The sequence below is a fragment of the Phalangium opilio genome, unplaced genomic scaffold (genome assembly GCF_054372755.1).
Source record: "Phalangium opilio isolate 3A_F unplaced genomic scaffold, DU_Popi_V2 ptg000052l_1, whole genome shotgun sequence".
In the NCBI taxonomy this organism is placed as follows: domain Eukaryota; kingdom Metazoa; phylum Arthropoda; class Arachnida; order Opiliones; family Phalangiidae; genus Phalangium; species Phalangium opilio.
The window spans coordinates 555,611-577,947 of NW_028324171.1; the positions used below are offsets into that span (position 1 = coordinate 555,611).

At 39.0% G+C, this 22,337-nt stretch overlaps 2 protein-coding genes across 2 annotated transcripts; both read right to left on the bottom strand.

The window, feature by feature from the left end:
* Window positions 1-1,696: 1,696 nt before the first annotated feature.
* On the bottom strand, window positions 1,697-4,114 carry LOC149673369 (uncharacterized). Its single transcript, XM_089840069.1, has 4 exons — window positions 3,897-4,114; window positions 3,017-3,774; window positions 2,182-2,259; window positions 1,697-1,800 (listed from the first exon to the last, which is right to left on the bottom strand). The coding sequence occupies exons 1-4, from the start codon at window positions 4,112-4,114 to the stop codon at window positions 1,697-1,699; spliced, it is 1,158 nt and encodes a 385-aa protein (XP_089696195.1).
* Window positions 4,115-4,311: 197 nt separating this feature from the next.
* LOC149673370 (uncharacterized) lies at window positions 4,312-7,387 on the bottom strand. The gene is made up of 2 exons (XM_089840071.1): window positions 7,219-7,387; window positions 4,312-6,749 (listed from the first exon to the last, which is right to left on the bottom strand). Exons 1-2 carry the CDS (start codon window positions 7,385-7,387, stop codon window positions 4,312-4,314), a joined length of 2,607 nt encoding a protein of 868 aa, XP_089696197.1.
* Window positions 7,388-22,337: the final 14,950 nt, after the last annotated feature.

Here is a 22,337-nt window from a genome sequence, read left to right on the forward strand (position 1 = left end):
ACCTACAAACACCCACAAGTACCTACAAGCAGCCACAAGTACCTACAAACACCCACAAGTACCTACAAACACCCACAAGTACCTACAAACACCCACAAGTACCTACAAACACCCTCAAGTACCTACAAGCACCCACAAGTCCCTACAAGCACCCTCAAGTACCTACAAACAACCACAAGTACCTGCAAACACCCACAAGTACCTGCAAACACCCACAAGTACCTACAAGTACCTAAAAACACCCACAAGTACCTACAAACACCCACAAGTACCTACAAACACCCACAAGTACCTACAAACACGCAAAAGTACCTACAAACACGCAAAAGTACCTACAAACACGCTCAAGTACCTACAAACACGCACAAGTACCTGCAAACACGCACAAGTACCTACAAACACCCACAAGTACCTGCAAACACCCACAAGTACCTACAAGCACCCACAAGTACCTACAAACATGCACAAGTACCTACAAACACGCACAAGTACCTACAAACACGCACAAGTACCTACAAACACGCACAAGTACCTGCAAACACGCACAAGTACCTACAAACACCCACAAGTACCGCTCTCTCAGAATTGTTTACATTTTCGGGCAATTCAAGTAATTTAAAGCACCGTATTTTACAAAGAATTCTCTCCTCACCCCGGAATTAACCTCAATAAATCACAAAAACAACCCTGATAACAAAGAAGCAAGATATGTTATTAAATCTAAACTTATTATTAATTTCTGCTGTTGATTCTTTTATTCATCATAGGGGCTTCAATTGATATGTATTTGGGAGTTCCTTTATTATTTCTACCAAAGAAATTCAGAGAAAAATTATAAATGAACGTTAATTGTGTATAAAAAATGTTGTAAAACAACTCACGAGATTATACACTTGGTACACATTTTCAATACGAAATATCAAGAGAATAACGCATAAATGAAATAGCCACGCGTACAAATTTAAATTGGAAAAATGGAAGTAGTATATCAGTGATTTTTTTCTCTCTCTTCTTTTAACATTTAGTAACCTTCAATAAGTTGCAGTCGAATTATTTTATGTACATCAGATAAGTTGTTCGAAAAAAGATTAAAAATGCTAGTAAAGGAATTGCATTTGCATCCTATTTGTTATACTGCGAATGTAAAATATATTTTGGGCTGCGCAAATGTTTAGGAACAGAAAAATTAAGAGCATTTAATGGAGTCGAGAGCGGGAGAATGTTTGTGAATAAAAGTCATGATTCAGTCATTATTAGTTTTGAAGAGATCAAAGATTGTCAATAATAATCCATAATTATAAGTAGCTTTAGGTAAAAAGTATTTATGACTTAACTATATAAAATTACGCTGTACTGCTTGTACTTTTTTTAGGAGGAAGTGGCTACAGTTAACCCAGGCAAACCAACCAAACAGAAACCTGGAACGAACAAGGCTTAAATATAAGATGCGGAAAAAACGCAGAGATTGCAACTGACGACAAAACTTAAACGAAACCTCTAAGGAACGACGACATAAGCTAATAGTTTTGGTGACGTGCCTACAAAAATGTAACTTAGCGTCGAATAAAGTACCCAAATCTTTAGTTTGAGTTGCTGTGCGGATGGGTTTGGAGTCAATTAAGTATGAATTCAGCAACATTCAAACGAATTGGTTATTAGAAAACTATTATTCTTTCATCGATAGATCAAGACATTACTATACAAAGACGCAAGTGCCGTACTTTACTTCTAAGGTATCATTGCCCGGTCCACTGATAAATTTCCTAACGTTAGGATTATTTGGGAAATATAATTTCATTTCTGCGTTTATGAAACTCGAAAATGGGCGTTTACAACCCATATTTATTTAAGAGATAATAAAGGCAAATCCTAAAGACAAACTACTACCATAATTATACATTCAATATTGCAAAACTCATGAACTTGAACATATTTAATTTTATTGTTTAGTAATAAACAATGTGTATGTTGTGTTTAAAACATGGTGGGAAATATATTTTAAAATCAAATATAAATCTTTTTATTAATATTTGAACTAACATTATCTATATCAACACCATTGTTGTAAAACTAAGCATTTTAAATTTCGCGCCAAAGTGTAGATTTTCCCACCATCTACGTGTTGCTGTTGGAAGTAAAACATCCAGTGGTTACCGCGCATGTCAATGGGCGGGGATTTACCTTTCCCCACTCGGTCTATATTCCACTCTATTATGTACAACCCCCAATACTGCCAACGGCTGATGTAGGCTAATCGCACTGTTTTACGATGGTTAATTTTAATTTAGTTATTAACAAACTAAGTTTGTTTTAAAGAAAATAACTGTTTATTTTTCTACTGAACTTTTTGCTAGATTTTATTAAAGTTTATTTACTCCTGTGTTTGCGGAGCTACCACTAGTTTATGTGGTTACCACTAGTTAATGTGGCCTACTTTAAAGCTGGTTTTCTTTAGACTGCTTGTCCAAAAGCAAAAAAAGGGTCTCGTTTCGCTCTTACCTCCCTTGGTAGGTATTTTACAAGGGAGAGGTAGAGGGAAGGGGAAGGCGTTTTCTTGGGCCTTTACCCTTTCCTCATCTCTTTGCGAGATGGATGAACTGGTGAGATATTTCTCTCTTTTTTTTCTTTTTATAATACAGTGAAATGAATAACAATTTACATGGTTTCATGAATATTGAAAAACAAATTATACAGTGAATATTGAAAAACAAATTATACAGTGAATATTGAAAAACAAATTATACAGTGAATATTGAAAAACAAATTATACAGTGAATATTGAAAAACAAATTATACAGTGAATATTGAAAAACAAATTATACAGTGAATATTTTTAAACAAATTATAGTTACATGAATATTTTTACAGTTTTTAACATTTTGTTTGCGCGTACAAATTCAATAATTTACACTCCCCCCGGTGATACTCAAGGTATCACCTAAGAATTAACGCGTAATTAATTAATTGTTTATTTCCAAGTTACATAAATGTTTTAACGATCGCCTAATATTTGTACCATTAGATGTTTTTACGACACAAGAACGAATGTTTCCGTCACGACCTTCAATTATCTCCACCCCCCGCCCTAGTTTCCACATATGACGTTTCAATTTGTCATCTTGAATAATGACTACGTCATCTGTTTTTATTTTGCTAAGGTTTTTTGCGGGATTGCCGTGGTGAGCGGATCGCAATTCTCTTAAATATTCGCAACGGAATCGATTCCAAAATTTGTTTACTATTAATTCCCGATGTTTCATTCGTTTAGTTAAATCTTTTCTCGAATTAGGTACATTTTTCGTATTTAAATTAAATGGCGGCAGGGTTGTTATTCTGCGCCCTATTAGGATTTCAGCAGTTGACAAGGGAATAGGTTCTTGTAAATCGTTATATATGTAGGTTAAGGGTCTTGGGTTAATTATTGCCTCAGTTTCTATGAGCGCAGTTTCTAGCTCTGTATAGGAGAGGCAGGAGAACCCCAAGTTCCCTTTCAAAGACGTTTTAGTTGACTTAACGAGGATCTCCCACCACCCGCCATACCAAGCCGCTCTTTCAACAATAAATTTCCATACAATACCACGGGTACCAAAAAATTCCTTCAATAGCTCCAATTTATTATTCCTCCAGATAAATGCCAGGTCCGAGTCTGCCCTTTTAAATGTTTTGGCATTGTCGCTGTAGACGACACTAGGCACCCCCTTCTGGCTATCATTCTTTTGAATGCTAATAAAAAATCCTCCGTGGTCAAAGATGGCACCAATTCTAGGTGTATCGCTTGGAACACGGCACATGTTATCAAACATATATAAACCTTCTTTGTCGTTTTTCCATCCTTAACTAAAATAGGGCCGGCAAAATCAATCCCAATAATAGTAAATGAGGCGCACTGGTCTAACCTGTCGTGGGGTAAAGGCGCTATTAGAGTGTCACCTGGTTTTACGCTAAGCCTTCTGCAAATTAAGCAATTTTTAACTATGGTTTTAGCCAACTGTCTGCCAGCTGGGATCCAGTATTTCTCTCGAAGCTGGGTGATGGTATCATTTACACCTGCATGTTTAACCTGTCTATGACTTCTTAACATGAGGAGTTTTCCAAATCTTTCCCCTTTGTCCATTAGAATGGGGTGTTTTTTGTATAGGGCATATCTGATTCTTGTAATCGACCCCCCAAACATATTATCCCGTGTTCATTAAGAATAGGCCTGAGAGAGGCATATTTCGAGCTCATTTCGACTTGCTCTCCTAATTTTAAATTCCTAAGCTCAGGCGTGTAAATTTGGCTTTGAATAGAATTTACCCATTTAATTTCCGCTTATTTCATCTCTTCAGCTGTAATAGGTCCAGCTAAATTTTCGGAATTTTGGTTTGTTTTTATTTTTACGAATCTGATTACGTAAGTCGTGATTCTCAGAAGTTTATCTAGGGATTCGTGGGTGTTAAGATCCATAATATTTTGGAGACCCCTTTTATCTGAAACTTGCACCGTCAACGTGATCTTACGTCTTTCCTTTCCCACTAAATCCGAATCTATTTCCTCTGGATCGTGCTTTGGCCAGTTAACTTCTGGTTCCATCAACCACGTGGGCCCTTTCCACCACAAATCTGAATTTATTGATTTTCCAGCCCGTGTACCACGAGTTGGCAGATCTATCGGATTTTGAATCCCCGGGAAATGAAACCATAAGTTTGGATCAGACAATTGTTGGGTTTCTTTTACGTGGTTCGCTACGTATGGCTTCCAGTTTAAGGGATTTCCTTGAACCCAGGCTTTGGCTACTGTGGAATCTGTCCACCAAATAATTCTTTCCAATTTGGAACCAAATGTGTTCTTAACATAATTAGTGAGGCGCGCCCCAATGAGACACCCTGTCAATTCTAGCCTTGGGAGGCTTAGGCCCTCTTTACCTTCTTTGTTTCGTTTAAGGTCCTTGAGCGGAGCCACTCTAGCCTTTGCAGCTACAAGGGATGTCCCTATTTTTCCCGCGCTAGTCTCATACCTGACGTACACCGTCGCAGCGTACGCCTTGAGGCTAGCGTCACAAAAGCAGTGGAGCTCTAATTTTACTATGTCACCCTCATTTTCCCAAAAATAATATCTGTTTACACTAATTTTGCTTAAAGCTGACAATTCGAATACCCAAGTTTCAAATTCAGTTGCCAACGGTTCAGGAAGTTCTTTGTCCCATTCTAGTTTTTCTTCCCATACTTTCTGAATAATAAATTTCGCTCTAATAGTGAACGGAGCTAACAATCCGATTGGATCAAAAATTTGGTACACAGCGCTTAAAGCGCAACGTTTTGTCTTTTTAGCGACCTTTAAAATTTCCATCAGCACCCTTAAATTGAACGAGAATGCCCATTTTAAACCCAAGATTTTTGATTCTGATTTGCCTATTTCTGATTCAAAGAGATTAACTTCTCCTGGACTTGTTTTTTCTCCCCAAAGTTTTCTTAATTCAACACTATTAGTCACCCACTTTCTAAAACGCATGTTGGCCTCTAACATTAATTTGGCTGCATCCTCAGACAGTTTGTAAGCCTGATCCACGCTATCCTCTCTACTTGTCAAATCATCTACATAAATATCATCGTTCAATTTTTGTTTGACAATTGGGTCAGCGTTTTTAGCATGTTCCAAATGATATTTAATAGTGCATGCAAGGAGAAAGGGACTAGAAGTAACCCCGAAAGGCACTCTAGTCATCCTATAGGTTTCAAATTCATTTTCTATTAATACCCCTTTATTTTCTTTGACCCAAAAGAACCTTATGGAATCTCTGTCGTTTTCATTTGTAGCCACCTGCAGGAACGCCTTCTCAATATCGGCGACCACAGCTATTTTGTGTGTTCGAAATCTTATAAGCAACAGCAGGAGGTCCGGGTTCAAGTTGGTTCCCGAAGAAAGGCATTCATTTAAGGAGGGGCTCCCTTTAACGTGAGAGGATGCATCCATGACTACGCGAAGTTTGGTGGTTGACACGTGGTTTCTGACCACTCCCCTATGAGGGATATAATAGGTACCAGGGACTCTATTATCTATTTCGGTTTGGGGAACTTTTTCCACAACCCCTGATTCTACCTGTTCGTTTATACACCTTTTATATTCTTGGTAGTACGTGGGGTCCTTTTGAAACTGTTTAACTAATCCTAACATTCTTTTTAACGCTACCATTTTGTTATCGGGGAGTGATTCCTTGGTATTTTTCCATGGAAGCTTCACTTCATACCTTTCCCCATTGAATCTAATGTCTTTGAAAAACAAGTTTACGGTGTCATCGTCCCTGGTGTCCAAATTTTCCCTACTATCTATTCCAATAGATTCTAGGTCAAAGAACTTTCTAAGAGTTTGATCGATGCCCCTTTCACTAGAGTTTATTAACATGACCGTACCATTATTTGCTTGTGAAACCCGTGGTGTATTTTCCTTTAAAGCAAGTCCTAAGGACGCCCCTCCCAAAACTGTTTCCATGGCGGCCAGAAATGGTGAAAACCTTTCAATAGTGTTTCCCACAACAAGTTGCCAAAAAAAATCCGCTCCTATTAAGATCTCTATCTCGGGGTTCCCCTTTTTGTAGGCCTTGGGGTCATCTGACATTTGCAATCCCCTATCTAACAAAAGTTTTTCTAGTTCCAAACAACCTTCGCTTGTTATTGAATGGCAAAGAAAGGGAATTTCAACAGCTTTGATTACAAAAACTCTCTCTGGGTATTCTCGGTTGTCCAGAGTGGCTGAACTACGTTTGTTTTGTACTATGTTGGGGTTTTACTCATGAAAGGAAATATGTCAATTATTTTATGCCCTATGATTGATAATTTAAGCTTTCTGGATAGATCCGATTTAATATATGTTTGCTGACTTCCACCATCGAGTGGGGATGTCTACGATTTTTAACAATAGCTAAAGCTGTTTGCAGAAGGACTAAATCGTCTACTGTTCTAATTGGAGCTAAATTTGTTACTACCGACTGATTTTCGTTAGCCTCAATGGTTTCGCTTGGGCCTGGTTTTAAATGTGATTTGTTTTCTTCACAAATTACGAAATTGTGTTTCTTACGGCATTTTTTACATGTTCGAAATTTTGATCTACAAGTTTTTGCGTCATGGCCAAATCTAAGACAAATGTAGCACCTATGACTATCCCTTAAAATATTTTGTTTCAGCTCTAGGGTAAAATTCCGGCATTCTGTTGATTTATGGTTTGTATTGTTACAAAAAATACAATAGACGCCTTCAGTTTGGTTGTTTCTCCCCCTAGATCCCGCTGTAAGGGTAGCTGCACTAGCATGGTACTTGTTTTCTACTTTGCTCTTAGGCTTATGTTCTGTTTTAACATGGGATTCAAGTTTCCCGCCATTTTGCGCCGAGGATGAACCTAAAATCTGAGCCATCTCCCTACTTTCTATCTGCTCTTTTATAAATTGTAACAATTCATTTACATCCAACTTACTGAAATTAGTAGTAATTGATTTTTTACGTAGGCAAAACTCGGTCCTGATATCATCAGGAAGGCATCTTTACAAGGTTGGGCATAAGAAGGAGGTATTTTCCGTGGTATTTTCACCTAGGGACTTTAAACTACGTAAGCTTATTTCGCATGTATTTAATAAACGTCTAAGGGCGGACAGGTTTTTAGAACTTGTCACCGGCTGAATATCCCTTAATTTTTGCATGTATGAATGTGAGACGATGTATGATTTATCAAATGTTTTTAACAATGCTATAGCTTCATCATAAGTTTCTTCTGAATCAACTAACCCGTCTACAGCTTCGAAAGCTTCCCCTTCCAAATAAGAAATAAATAAACAAATTTATCTACCTATAGCCCAGGACTTTTAGGGTAAGACCTAGAACATTTGAACATAAAGATGAAAATTGGTACATGTGTTGTTTTTGACCCAACAAAAAATATACTAAAAGTCCCCTGCTGTAGAGCGCGCGCTTTCGCCGCCATCTTGGAAAATGGCCGCCGGGAATGCCAGCTACAATGTATTCCACGTTCTTCTTCAAAAATTATGAAAATTGGTACACATTATGATTGGAACCACATGAACATCTTGGCCATATTTTACAGCTCTGTGTTCAATAGTTTGGTCGCCATATTGAAAAATGGCCGCCGTTAATGCTAGGTACAGTATATATCACCATGTTGTTGGAAAATTATGAAAATTGATAGGTATTACAATCAGAGCTGTGTGAACCTCATAGTAAAATAATGAAGCCATTAATCAGATAGCTTGGCCGCCATGTTGGAAATGGCCGCCATCAATGTCATATAGATACAGTATATGGTTCAAAAATTATGAAAATTGGTAATAATTATTTTGAAGACCGTTTAAGCATCATATTTGAATATTGAAGACGTGCTACGGATAGTTTGGGCGCCATCTTCGACAATGACTGCTAGAAATGCTAAATATATTTCAAATATATAAATCATTTTGAAATTCCTTTTTTGAATAGATGATTTTCATTAACGTAATAAACAACAAAAAATGGATATCTCGAAGTCGAAATTATCGACGCCATCTTTAAAAATGGCCACATGAAAATCATTGCCCTAAATTCTGAAAGAAAGAAAAGTTATTCTAAGCTGTTATTCTCAACACGTTGATTAGAGAATATGATTTGATACGGGGTTTATACATTCTAGTGTTGTTTAAGATTAGAATTTAGACAGATCTCTAGCATTTCATACATATTCATCGTCATCCTGAAGATTTTTCATAATAATTGCATGTCAGAACCCTTGATTAGGCGCTACACCTAGCTGGGGGCCTTTTCAGCGCCCCTCCCCATCATATTCCAAATTGAACCTGCGGAACCGCCGTCATGGCACACGAGATCGGCCAGTGGGACCGACAAACGCCACTTGAGCAGGTGGCAGAAGCTGGACACCGTCAGCGGCGAGCCTGTCAGGAGGTGCTCGGTGACAGGGAAGGATTAAGGCAGCAGAAGACTCGAGGGGACGGGGGAGTTCTCTCCAAGCACAACAGTGCCATACGTCCCAAACAAATAGTGTATCCGCGATCCCTAGAGGGTTGCCAATAGCGGAGGCGAGCCATGGCAACACCTGGGCGGGGGCGAAGCGGCCCAGCAAAGCCTTCACGGAATGGGCAAGGAACGGTCTGAACCAAGGGCGAACCCTAGGAACTCCCAAACCGTCACACCGAACTCGGGCCCCCTCCGCCACGATAAGTCCTTTAAGTTAAAAAGGTTAAGAGAACATTTCTTTCATTTACGTGCTGTAACTGGGTGTGGTTTTCATAAGGCGTGGTTTAAAGTAATGACAGATAATCAACATCTTACAAATTTGTTGCGCTTTTTAATGACCATATTGCATCTATGGAAGCCATAGCTGCTGCCGAAAAGAGATTTCTTTTCGCTTTTTTTAGGGTGATAACTGACACGTCACGCTTCAACTATGTAGATATTACACGTATAATGGAACCGTTGCCACATATACTGTCAAGTCCTCATTTGATCTCGCTAAGCTTCATCCAACAACCGACACAGCAAAACTACATTTTTTCCGAGCGTATCTTCAAGTCCAAAATAGCTAGGAAACGATTTAATCCCATTCACACCATTCTCCTTACGGAATCAGATGATTTTGTAACATTCATTATTTGTACCTGCAGTCTGCAGAACATCTTGTATAAACAACTGTGAATGTAGATTGCTGGGCAATGTGTGGTCATTGTCAAGGTATTAGCCGTAATAAAAAATCTTCAGGATGACGAGAAACATGGACGAAATGTTAAAAATGTGTCTTAAATCTAATCCTTAACGACACCAGAATGTATATACTCCATATAAAACGGTTTTTCCTAACCAAAATCCGAGTAATATGGCTTTCCTTTTCTTTTTTCCAGATTTTAGGATAGTAATATTTCAGCTTGGATGAGACTGTAATGGATTGGAATATAGCATACATCTAACACGGGCGGCGGGTACCTCACCTCGGGACAGAAGGGGGGCTGTTTGGGGGTTTTTAGTTCGGTCGTACGACTTCAGAGACACCTACTGTAGAATTTTTTCAAAACTCGTCTGCTTTTTTCACAATATCTTTTTTAAAAGTGAAGTGTTAACGGTTTTAACTTGGATGAGACTGTCTCAGTCTCAGGTTTGAAGAGATATTAACTTAATAACGGTATTGTGAATAAGCTTCCTCATCCATTTCAAAATTAAACTATACAGTTTCATTCACGAAATATCCCATTTACGAGGGATAAGAACGCAGTCTTCTCAAACTAGCCGAACCTACGTCATTTACAAGGTGAAATAATTTCTCAAATTTAAAATTCTTCTCCATGATGGCAGCACTAAACGACGACCGAAATAAAAACGATATTGCGCAATCACGTGTCCCGAGCTTAGGTACCGAACTTTTCCAATCCATTACAGTCTCATCCAAGATTTCAGCGACCCTTTTTGAAGATGGGTCGATAATTTAGTAGAGATGGGCCGATACCGATACCATATCGGTATCGGTACCGATATTTGGCTTTAACCGATATATCGGTATCAGTTAAAAATGAACCGATATTTCTACCCGATATTTTTTGAAGAAAATAAATACTTATGTTGAGAGTAGATGGCGCCATAAGACCTAAACTCTGAGACAGCACAGATTTTCATCTGTTTTCGGATAACGTAACTAGTGTCTAAAATGGGTTTTTCGTATGATAAGCCAGTTTTATAGTTGCAAGTACCGAAATTGGATCGAGAATCATCTATAGAGATGGGCCGATACCGATACCATATCGGTATCGGTTTGATATCGGTTTAATCGAAGGATCGGGTAAAATATCGGTATCGGTACGTATCGGTTTCCCAAGTATCGGATCATATCGGTATCGGTTTAAACTGGTATCGGCCCATCTCTATAATTTAGACTCGAAAATAGTTATTTTTATGGCGTTTTATACGTTCATGAAAATCATCTACTCAATAAAAAATATCGAAAAGATTTATATATCGGTAATATATTTGGCACTTCGAGCAGTCATTTTCGAAGATGGCGCCCAAACTATCAGTAGCACGTCTTCAATATTCAAGTGTGATGTTTAGACGGTCTTCAAAATAATTATTATCAATTTTCATAATTTTTGAACCATATACTGTATCTATATGACATTGATGGCGGCCATTTTCAAACATGGCGGCCAAACTATCTGATTAATGGCTTCAATATTTTACTATGAGGTTCACACAGCTCAGATTGTAATACCCATCAATTTTCATAATTTTCCAACAACATGGTGATATATACTGTACCTAGCATTAACGGCGGCCATTTTCCAATATGGCGACCAAACTATTGAACACAGAGCTGTAAAATTTGGCCAAGATGTTCATGTGGTTCCAATCATAATGTTTACCAATTTTCATAATTTTTGAAGAAGAACGTGGAACACATTGTAGCTGGCATTCCCGGCGGCCATTTTCCAAGATGGCGGCGAAAGCTCGCGCTCTACAGCAGGGGACTTTTAGTATATTTTTTGTTGGGTCAAAAACAACACATGTACCAATTTTCAATTTTATGTTCAAATGTTCTAGGTCAAGCCCTTTTTTGGCCTATCGGTCCTGGCCTACTAGTCAAGCCTCGTACTATCGTGCACTGTTACTTTAAATCGTCCACAAAACTGTTCCATTTTGAGTAATCTCCGTTGAATTTGACGATTGTCAATGCAGGTAATTTCACTTCCACTTTTTGCGAGGTTGAAGAGTTGCTTTGAAGTTGACTTTGGTTTACTCCGGCAAGAGTATGTTTCCTCCAGCGTTGCCCGTAGATCCTGCGGTTAAGGATGACGTTGACGAAGGAGCGGTTCCTTCTAATTTGATGATCATCCGATTCAATTTGAGTTTTATACCGATGATGTCTTCTTTGTATTTTATAGCTTCATCTTGGTCCTTTTCCAAGTCGGCTTCGTCAGTTATTAGGGGTTCAACTTTGTTTTCCGCTTGCATCAGATCTTCCTCCTTTTGGATTAAGATCGCTAATCCATCTTCAAGTTCTTCAACGTCAGGAACGGCAGTCGATTTGATCAATTTATTTAGATCATTAATTTTTCTGGTTAAGGCTGCTCTAGTGCTTTTCCTGGCGGCTTTTGCTAATTTTAGAAGATCTTGGATGGTTGGCGCTGGACCCGTTGCTTGAGCCGCGTTGATTCCACTCGACACGTTCTGGTTTATGAGTTCGTTGTTGTTCGCCATCATTCGCGATTTATTTCGTTAATTATACGTAATTAGAAACAATCTAAGAAATTTTCCGATTTGTTAAATTTTGGCCTAATTTAAAAGTAATTTTCCGATTAACGCGCAAATCTGCGTTACATAGAGACCTAGTTTTCCGCGTGCTGACAACTGATGTTGTAACAGAGTATAAACAGAATAAGCTGTCGTTCGAGATAGGGAGTTGCCTATCCTATAGCGTCGTGAAAACAAATTTCCGCACACGCATTCTTTATCCTGGTTCCTCTCTATACTTTCCAACAGTTTCGGGTGTCAGAACTCAAGAGCTTCAATTTTAAAACTTAGCTTTTTCCTTCGCTGTAAAATAATTTTGCAGGTCTCAACTTTAATGAAACCAAATGGTAAAATCGTCCCAATATCACAAAAGGGACCACTATTGAGACAATAACGAAAAATTCGTAAAATGTTTGCGCTGAAGGCGCTTAAGAAAGGGAGTGGAAAATTGGGGGAACAGGCAAGTCAACCCTGTCATAAAACCATTCGGAGAGAGTTTCTTAACATCTCTCCGCCAAGTCATCAAGCCATAAATTTAGGTAGATTCTTGGAAACTGAAATTAGTGCCTAATGGCATCCTAGTCCGGGAGGTCAGGACCACCCCAGCTAAGATGACAATAGGACACCCTAAAGGCATAGAGGGTTGGAGAGTATGGCGACGCGCGGCTTTTAGCGCCTATACGGCGAGTGAAGTAGCCGGCCGTTACTCTGCTTATCAAAAGAAATATCTCTTACGAACTGTTCTATTCCTTCTAGGCCGGGGGTATAACTCCTTCTTACTTTACCAAAACTGAAACCATTTTAGTCTTTAAGCTCATTCAGCAAAGATGACCGAAAAAATTACTCAAACTGTATGTGCGAAAATGGTTGGGCCAAGCTCGAAGTAGAAATCGGGAATTCGGCAGGTCGCCGAATTCAATAAGAGAGTTGTTTTGGCGTAAACCCCAAAGAAAGAATAATAATTTAATCAAAATATTATCATTTTGTTATTTAAATGACGCCGAGGAAAAAACGGTCATATCGGCGATGATATTTACTAAAGTGTCACACGGTTACACCGATCTATCGGCAGCCGTTATGGCTCAATTTTTCGCGTGGAAATCAAGCATTGACTTGCGAAGAACAGTGTTTAGTTTCCACGTGAAGCTTGGAAGCTTTTAAAATTTACAAAGAGAAAAGTAAGCCGAACTTTCAAATCTAAAATTTCTTTCATTTAAAGGGATAGGTTCAATGTTTTCGGACTAGTACAAGATGAGGGCAGTTTTAGGTAAAAAAATGTGCCTAAAATTGTGTGTGCCAAAAAAGAAATCGAATTAAAACGTTTAAAATTAAGAAAAGTACGTTAGATATTTTGAAATTCAAACTAGCCGCGAAATACCACCCAACTTGTTTTTCACACTGTGACGTTGCAAATGTCTCTTGATTCATTGGTTGTTCGGAAAAAGGAGAATGAAGGGAGCTCTAGACCACTGTATGTAGCTTTCCACCGTCACTATCACTGGGAAAGCGGCGCATATTTGAGAAGACCTTTGTAAACATAATTCTGATTTTTCATGTTTATTATCCTTCGTTCTCTTAACTCTCGGTTACGTTGTAGAGTAAGGATGATAGAGATTTGTCAAAATTGTTACAGGTAATGTCCAAAACACCACTTTTTTGCGCTATTTTGGCAAAGGCTTAGCTTCCATGTATAATAATGGTATGGCCATATTTTAGCCTAATGGCCCTAATCTAAGCATTAACATATTTTTAATTGTAATTAAACGTAGTAAAACTATTACTTTGAACACCAAAATTACAGTGAAACTATTTACCTTCCTTTATAACTTTCAAAGTATCCCCGTATCGAAATGAGTTATATTAATTTGGCGAAAATGCAGAATAGTATGAAAACTACTTTTAGGAGTAAATCTACTGTACCTCCGAGCGAGAGGAGAGTCGCGGGAGTAATTTAGTTTTTTCGCTCGTGTTTTTGCAAACGCCTGTAGAGCGAGCAGTGATCGGAGCAGCCCCGAAAACTAATACTTTTAAAAATTAATTAAAAATAGTTAAGTTATTAAAACTATCAATATCTATATATTTTTGAAAACGTAATTTTAGGTTCTATCTGATTTAAAAAAATGAAAGCTTTTCATTAGTAGTCAAAAGATTGATTCTATCCCTTTAAAGAGAGGTGGAAATTTCTCTCTTTAAAACTCTTGATGTTTCATAACTCTACCCTATTTGGTTTCTTTCCCCCCCTTTTTTCCTGCCCCAATAAGCACCACGATCGCTCTTTACTTATTTTTATTTTATTTTTTTGGCTTCAAAATATTTTAAAATTAGTTTACGCTCTCTATGATGAAACATTTCAATTGTAGACATTTTATAATATTCCTTTAATAAATATGAAGGAATTCAATTATGAATGGTTTTCTCCTTTAAGGGTTGATTTCAAGTTTGATATCTTCCCTGCTGTGGAATCCACCGCGTTCACTTCAACACCAAAGAAATGTATTGAATACCAGACTTACAAACTCAAAAATACGAGAAAGTCATTGATCTTAAATGATTCTTTTTTTTTCAACAGCATTCACCGTTAAAAGATTTCAATCGGACGCCGCAACATCCATGTATATACATTTATCTTATATTAACATTTACCGAAGCTCTCAATAATTGTCTTTACGTTATAGGGTCAATGTTAAAAAGCCGAAAATAATAACGCTGGACGAGGACGAAATGGATGATGACATGGATGAAATTCTAATAAGATCTATGGAAATGGCTGAAGCACAAATTGTATTTCTGCTTCCACTAATATTTCGTTCCAAATTTAACTAAGATAACGACCAAGCACCAGATTTACTGCCAAGAACCGCAGTTAGAGTCTAGTACTGGAGTTGCTGTCAAGTACCGGAGTTTCCTTCATGGATTAAAATTACCATCAACGACCAAAGTTACCTCAAGAAACAAAGCTACCATCAAAAACCGGAGTCAAGAATCAGAATTATAGTCAAGAATTCGAGTTTCCTCCAGTTATGGCTTTCATATTAGGGGCCTCTATGCTACAAATATATTAACTTAGGCTTATAAAGCTGGATAGATAACACTATTTATACAGTGTCGATAAATGTGACGTTGAAATTTAAATTTATTAATCATTTTGCAGGAAAATGCGGCATCAAACCCGACAGCAGTCACTGTTTAAAGTTTGCCCTTTTCGACGGCTACAATCGTTTCGGGCAATCAATCAATTAACGAAGATAGTAAAATGACGGAATCGAAAAGTCAAGACTGCGAAGAAAGGGACATATTGAATCGTTAAGTTTTATGTAAAATGTGGAAACTTTATTTATTTAAGTTGTGTGTAAAATTTCCCATAAGACCATAAATCTCTATTAATAAAAACTGTCTTAGTGGACAAAGACTAGAAAAAGTAAATGATAAGAGAACAAAATGGAATGACCGAAGTACATATATTAAAATATTACAGTTTAAAGACATGGTTATAAAACATCAATTATTTAAAAAAATACTTATCTTCGTTTTTTCACCAAAGATACATTTGCCCAAAATTTTGCGTCATGAATTTTTTGCATTGTTTTCAAAATTCTTCGTTTCAAAGCTTTACTATATTTTAAATACATGCGAAATCGTTTATATTTCCCGCTAGATTTCTAGCATAGTCAATGAAAGAAACAGTTCCTCATTAGTGATATTTAAAAGGATTGTAGCGTTTAATTTGAACCACAATACGTTATAATACTGGAAAGCTCAATAGTAAAACTCAACATGACTCAACATGAACTCCTGGTGAAATAAATACACAGTCCACCATTTGTAGTGTTTCGTGATTTACGTTTGCTCTACAATGTGTCCCTCGTAAAACAGGTAGACGCCGTCATACTTTTCACTCGAAAACTGTTAAAGTGAGAGTGAAGTAGAAAATCAAGTGATTTTTATCGATTCTTCTACTAATTTTAAGATCAGTCTGCAAATTGAAACATTGGGGAAATACTCCCAAGTGATTTTAAAATTCAAATTAGGTTCAGATTTTAATGATAATTTTTGATAAGGACGTCCGACCAATCGTGTAACGCCCTGCCATTTTATTAACAAAATTTCGGCAATAAAGTCCGGGGCAGTATTGGATCAGTATGTAATGGACCAAGACGGTCTTCTATTAAGATGAATATGTGCAGTCCCCTTGATATTTGCTTTCAGCGCACAGCCGACACAGGGCAAAGCATAATTTCCCCCCGATCTTTTGGGGCAAAACTGGGTGGAAAGCTTACGAGGGGGGAGGATATCCAGTTCAATCTCGTTAATGGGTGGGAAGTTGTCTGTCAAGATCGTAGGGGGGGCGTAAGGTAGTTTACCGTATTTGTTATACCATGGATATAGACTAGTGACGTCGACATATCGAATCTCCTCTCCCGGCTTAACCTTGTGATGAAGACACAGAGCGGAAGTACGTCCCCCGAAAAATGCGTTATGGGGATTAAGTGGTTCCCACGCATCGATTTGGACAAGAATGGAAGATAGAAAGGTGTTAATTTTAGGCTTTTGCTCCCTCAATTTGTGAAATACGCATTCCCAAATTTCGATTACCTTATACCCCAGCTCCCTAAGCCTCTTACTACAGTTCAAAGTATCAGTATAGCGGGAGTGCAAAGTTTCGGTGACGTCACCATGCAAAACCAGGTCTCTGTTTACCGGGAAACAGGTTCTACACCCGTGCCAAAACAACTTTGGAATTGGTAGACGACCTTTTTATCTGCGCCAAGATCATCAACCAGAAGCCCGTCGACTTTAATGTTTAAAATTTTAGGTTCTGAACCGTTAAAAGCCGACTTAATAGTGACCCCGCGCTTATGGGCTTCCCAACTCAACCACTCGATGGCTACTTTAGATTGAGGGTCTTCCATTTTATAGCCGTGAGGTGGAACAATTCCAATTGAATTTGGCGCTAGGTGGTCTTTCCTGAAAATGGCGTTGCAGAGTCCGGAAATTGTCACGGCAGTGGTAAAAGGGTTAACGTCCGCAATCTTCTCAAAAATCTCCCTGTACGTTAAGCACCCTTCTCTTAAAATCCTGACGTCCAAACGGCAATAATGGATCAATGCTTCAACAAAGTTGAAACCTTTTTTGGCTTCAATTTGTTCGTACCACAAAATTAAAACCGAACGTTGTTTTTCGGATAGCCTGTCTGGCGCGTAAGATTCTAATAGAGGCATGCTTTCCCCCAAGACATAATTTGTACGCGTAGGATCTTTTGGATCAAACACCTGTTCGGGAACAAAGTTGAAGAGCAAGTGCGGGAGATGTCCCTTATTTAAACTAGGGTCTAAATCAAAAGTGGATACAAAGCTAGATAAAGGGGAAGGAATGAAATTTAAACTATCTATAAATGTCAAATTCTCATATCGAATTTGCATTTCAGTGTTTTTATCAAGCCAAATTGCGAGCTGAGTTGAGCTATTGAACTAAAAATTTATAAAGTATGTTAAGTAGATCTTGGTAATTTCGGCACACGAACCATGCAGGACGTTTATCATAACTGCCGCAGTCTCTATCATGTTTGCCTCTTTTATCATTTTATTGGCGTTCTACATATTTCAAAACCTTAAGGAGTTCAACACATAATTACTTATGATAATAAAATATTTTTATATAAAAATAAATTTTTTTAGTATTAATTGGCAAAAGTAACACTGAAACCGTAAGTAAGAAATCCAATAGTCTATCCAAGTGAGGTGTTTCTAGGATAGCGGGAAAATGACCAGGGGATTTTGCTTGGAGAATGGGGGGCTTTACTTTCTTCTGGGATGAGGGAAAATGACCGGGGGATTTTGCCTTGAAAATGGGGGCTTTACTTTCTTCTAGGATGAGGGAAAATGACCGGGGGATTTTGCCTTGAGAATGGAAGGGGGGCTTTACGTTCTTCTAGGATGAGGGAAAATGACCGGGGGATTTTGCCTTGAGAATGGGGGGCTTTGCGTTCTTCTAGGATGAGGGAAAATGACCGGGGGATTTTGCCTTGTCTCGAAAGATTAGTTTTGGAACTCTACGTTAGAAAACAACTTTACGCTTTGTATATCAAAGAAAGGTTTAATGACTTACGTAAGATTTAAAAATAATATTAAAATTTATCTTCTTCCTTACGAAGGTAGAAGGAATTATTTTAGAATAAATCAAATGCATTTTTAAATGAAAATTCAAAAAATATCTTTTTTATTAGAACCTATACTTTTAAAGAAAATAAATAACTTTTTACTTTATATTATGGTCTTTATAAATTTATTCCTACGAAACCATCTTTTGTTATAAGCCTATAATACTTCAAGCCTATACAATCAATCAGTCAAATATTGACAGGTTGAAAAGAAGAGAGATTAGGAAAACCCTGCTCCTCCCCCTTGAGTGGCCGCCATCTTTTATCGGTATACTGGCGCCCTATTCTCTATTAAGGAGGTCAGCGTAGATGTGTCTAAGGAGGCTCTTATCGATGCCATTGTTTCTCAAAGTAATGGTAGAGTATTAAACGTAGACTTAAAACACATTTTTAACTACGCTGCGCGGAATCTTAAGATCAATTGTGTATTTGAAGTATAACCCGATAAGTTTAAACATTTAATCGAGTTAGGAAAGTTAAAGCTAGGATGGGAAATTGTAGCCATAAGGGAATATTCGAGAGTACCTCGTTGTTTTAATTGCTGCGCTATTGGTCACACGTCCAAAACGTGCAAGGGTCAGGAGCAACACTGTACTAATTGTGGCGGTAGCATAAATTTGACGTGTGAGAAGCTAAAGAAAAACATTGTAGGAACTGCGCGACTAACAACGCCGTTAAGAACACGGAGTATCGCTTAGCGCATGGGGCGCTCGATGTTAATTGTCCAAGCTAGTTATATGCGGTGAAATATAGAAAAGCGCGTACTAATTATGGATGACCGGTCACTCATTCCCCCTAGGCAAGTAATTAATAACAATGGTAAGGTTTCGCCCCTCAAATTTCTACAAATATATCTTAATGGATCAAAGGCTGCGACGGCTCAATTAAAACAGCAGGTTCTCGTGCAGTCTATTGACGTAGTCCTTGTTCAGGAACCATATATTTTAGAAGGGGGAATAGGTGGTCTCTCTTTAAGTACACGTGTTTTATCCGCTTCGGGTAGGCCAAAGGCTGCAATACTTTGTGTTAACCCAGACTTAGATATTATCGCGCTAAAGCTAACAGAGCTCTATGTCGTAATTAATTTAAAATTCAAAGGAAAAGAATTCGTAATGGTTTCTCTTTACGCTCCCCCCTCGCAGGATATTATTTCTATTCTGTCAGAACTGAGTAGCTATTTGCTTTTACAAAGTCACCCCAATTATTTAATTTACGGGGACTTTAACGCGAAGCATTCCCTCTGGGGTTCATCTCTTACAGACGATAGGGGCGACGCTGTTGTCGAATTTTATAATACGTTAGGCATGCATATCAGCAACAGTAGCGATTCATTAGCTCCGTTCTCGACCTCTAATGGGGAAAGCTGGATAGACCTTACAATGATTTCGGATGCGCTTTTGGGTGTTCTCCACGATTGGGTAATCCGGGGCGACGTTACCTGTAGTGACCACAGGTAGATTAGTTTTCGCCTAAGCTACGAAAAAACCATAATTTCTGTTCCATTCAAATACGCTACCAAACACGCTGACTAGTCAATCTTTAGAGATACAATTAGGAAACGTTTCGAAGGTTTTAATGCCCTGGTCCATGACAAACTTGATTTAGAAGTGGCTGCCAGCGAGTTCATGTTAACGCTTTCTAATGCATGCGCCGATACCTTTAGTTTTAAAAAAATAGTTAAGCATAGGGCCGTACCATGGGGGAGCCAGGAAATTGCTATAGCGAGGAAAAGAGTCAGGGCACTTCGTCGCATGATGCAAAAAACTAGAAATACTGAAATTAGAAAGAGATGAAAAATACTCTGTAATAAGGAACACGCTAAATATAAGATATTAATAAACAAATCTAAACAGAAAAGCTGCGAGGAGTTTTGCTCCAAAGTAACAGTGAAGGATGCTTTTGATACCCCGTATAAAATAGCTTTAGGGAGGACATTCAAGCCCACGGAAATTCAAGCGGTTAGTAAACAGGATCGTACCCTTACTACTTCCTTCGACGGAACTATCCAGGTGTTATTAGATAATTTCTTTCCAAGTGATAATCCGGACGAAGATGATAGAATTCACAGGGAAATTAGGCAAGAGCAGTCCAATATCCCCGTAAGTCAGGAAGATTTTCCTATAACCATGAAGGAGGTTTCCAATGTGATTGGGGGGTTCTCCAGTGGTAAGGCGCCCGGTTTAGATTCTATCAATATTGAGATAGTAGACAAAGTGTTCAAAGCAATCCCTAGAAAGGTCACGGAGTTGTCCAACTCTTGCCTTAGTGTCGGTTTTTTTCCTAGATGTTGGAAAATATCAAAATTAGTCTTGCTCTCCAAAGCCGATAGAGATAAAAGCGACCCGAAAGCTTACCGCCCCACTTGTCTCCTGTCAATTGTTGGCAAAGTCTTTGATAATATCTTAACAAATAAGTTGTACCACTACTTCCACACGCGTACTCTCCTGTATAAATGTCAGTTTGGTTTCAGGAACGGGGTATCCACGACGGACGCTATACGGTCCATTTTAGATATTGTAAAGGAAAAGCGAGGACTGGGCACCATGTCGCGTTCATATCGATCGACATACAAGGCGCGTTTGATAATGTATGGTGGCCGTCAGTTCTTCATAGGTTGCGGCCCATCGAATGTCCTAAAAACCTTGGCTCAGTAGTAAAGAAATCAGAAATTTAATGCACCATCTGTCAGAGTTTTGTTCAATCAATTAAATAACTAGAGTCAAGCTCGAAGGTTTTTTTTTAATCCGTCTAAAGGTTTTCTTCCTTCCCTCATCTGTGGTTCTCCTAGCAGGGACCGTGATGAGCCTAGCATGTCCCCCGTTATGTGAAAACGACATGGGGGAGTAATAAATCTAGAATCTGAATGTCCCTTTGCACTCCCCCCCTTGGATACCACCTTGTCGTGGTGGCGGGGGCTTGCGTGCACTTGTTAAGCGATGAGCGATGCCGGTTGGTCATCGTGGAGGTGCCAGACTAAACGTATCCAACCTCTGTAGAAGTTTCGGACTTTGGCAATGGTCCGTTTAAAACTTGCCGCGCCTTGCTCTCACTACGTAAGGTGTTAGTTGCATTGAAAAAGTGGTGGGCGTTTCCCGTAGTGTCACACATGCCGGTTGGTCACCGTGGAGATGTATTATTGTTTTTCCCTTTTGTCGGAGGGGCGCCAGGGCTAGGTTATGCAGGGGGCCGTCTAGGATGAGATCCGAAGTCCTATTCGGCCGGAGTTTTCCCAGCCGCCATTCTGCCGGCTTTGATCGACCCAGCATGCGCCCTGGGGTTGTGGCACTGCGGGTGCCCTGCATATCTAGCTTGGCGGTTTCTTCGGATTCCGGCTGCCCTGGCCATAATATCCGCACAGGTGAGCCCCATGGTCTTCGGGGGCTCCCCGTGAGCTGCCGGTGATGCCCTTACAGGATCCCAGGAAAAGGTCTTCGGGGTGGATGCCCCGGGCCCCGGAATTAACCGGGGGTATGGTTCGCCCAGCTGACTGGAGGCCTGGAGGATTGGAAGGGCGGATCCGGTGCTGACGCAAAGGCCGAAGGACTTGTCTTCTGTAACCGGTTAACCACCTTGTGCTGCATGCGTGGTTAACTGCGACAGCTACTGTCGGGTATTGAGAGAAATCGGCCTTACCCGACGGGTAAGGCCGATTTCTCTCAATTTTAATGACCATGGCTTAAAACACTGATTTAAACGCGTCTCTTGCATCTATTGTCTCCGAAGCTTCCATTCCCATCGCGGATTGCACACGAGACGTTATTCAACATTCCGAGGTTTTCTTCGAAGATCTTCCAGTTGGTCTTTCAGGGCCCGACTGTTCCCATTTCGATTCTTCCCTGGAAGATATCTTATCTGCATCCAACACTCGCTTTACTGTAGCAGAAGCCAGCAAAGTCCGGATTTGGTCTTCTCTCATGAAACAGTGCATATAC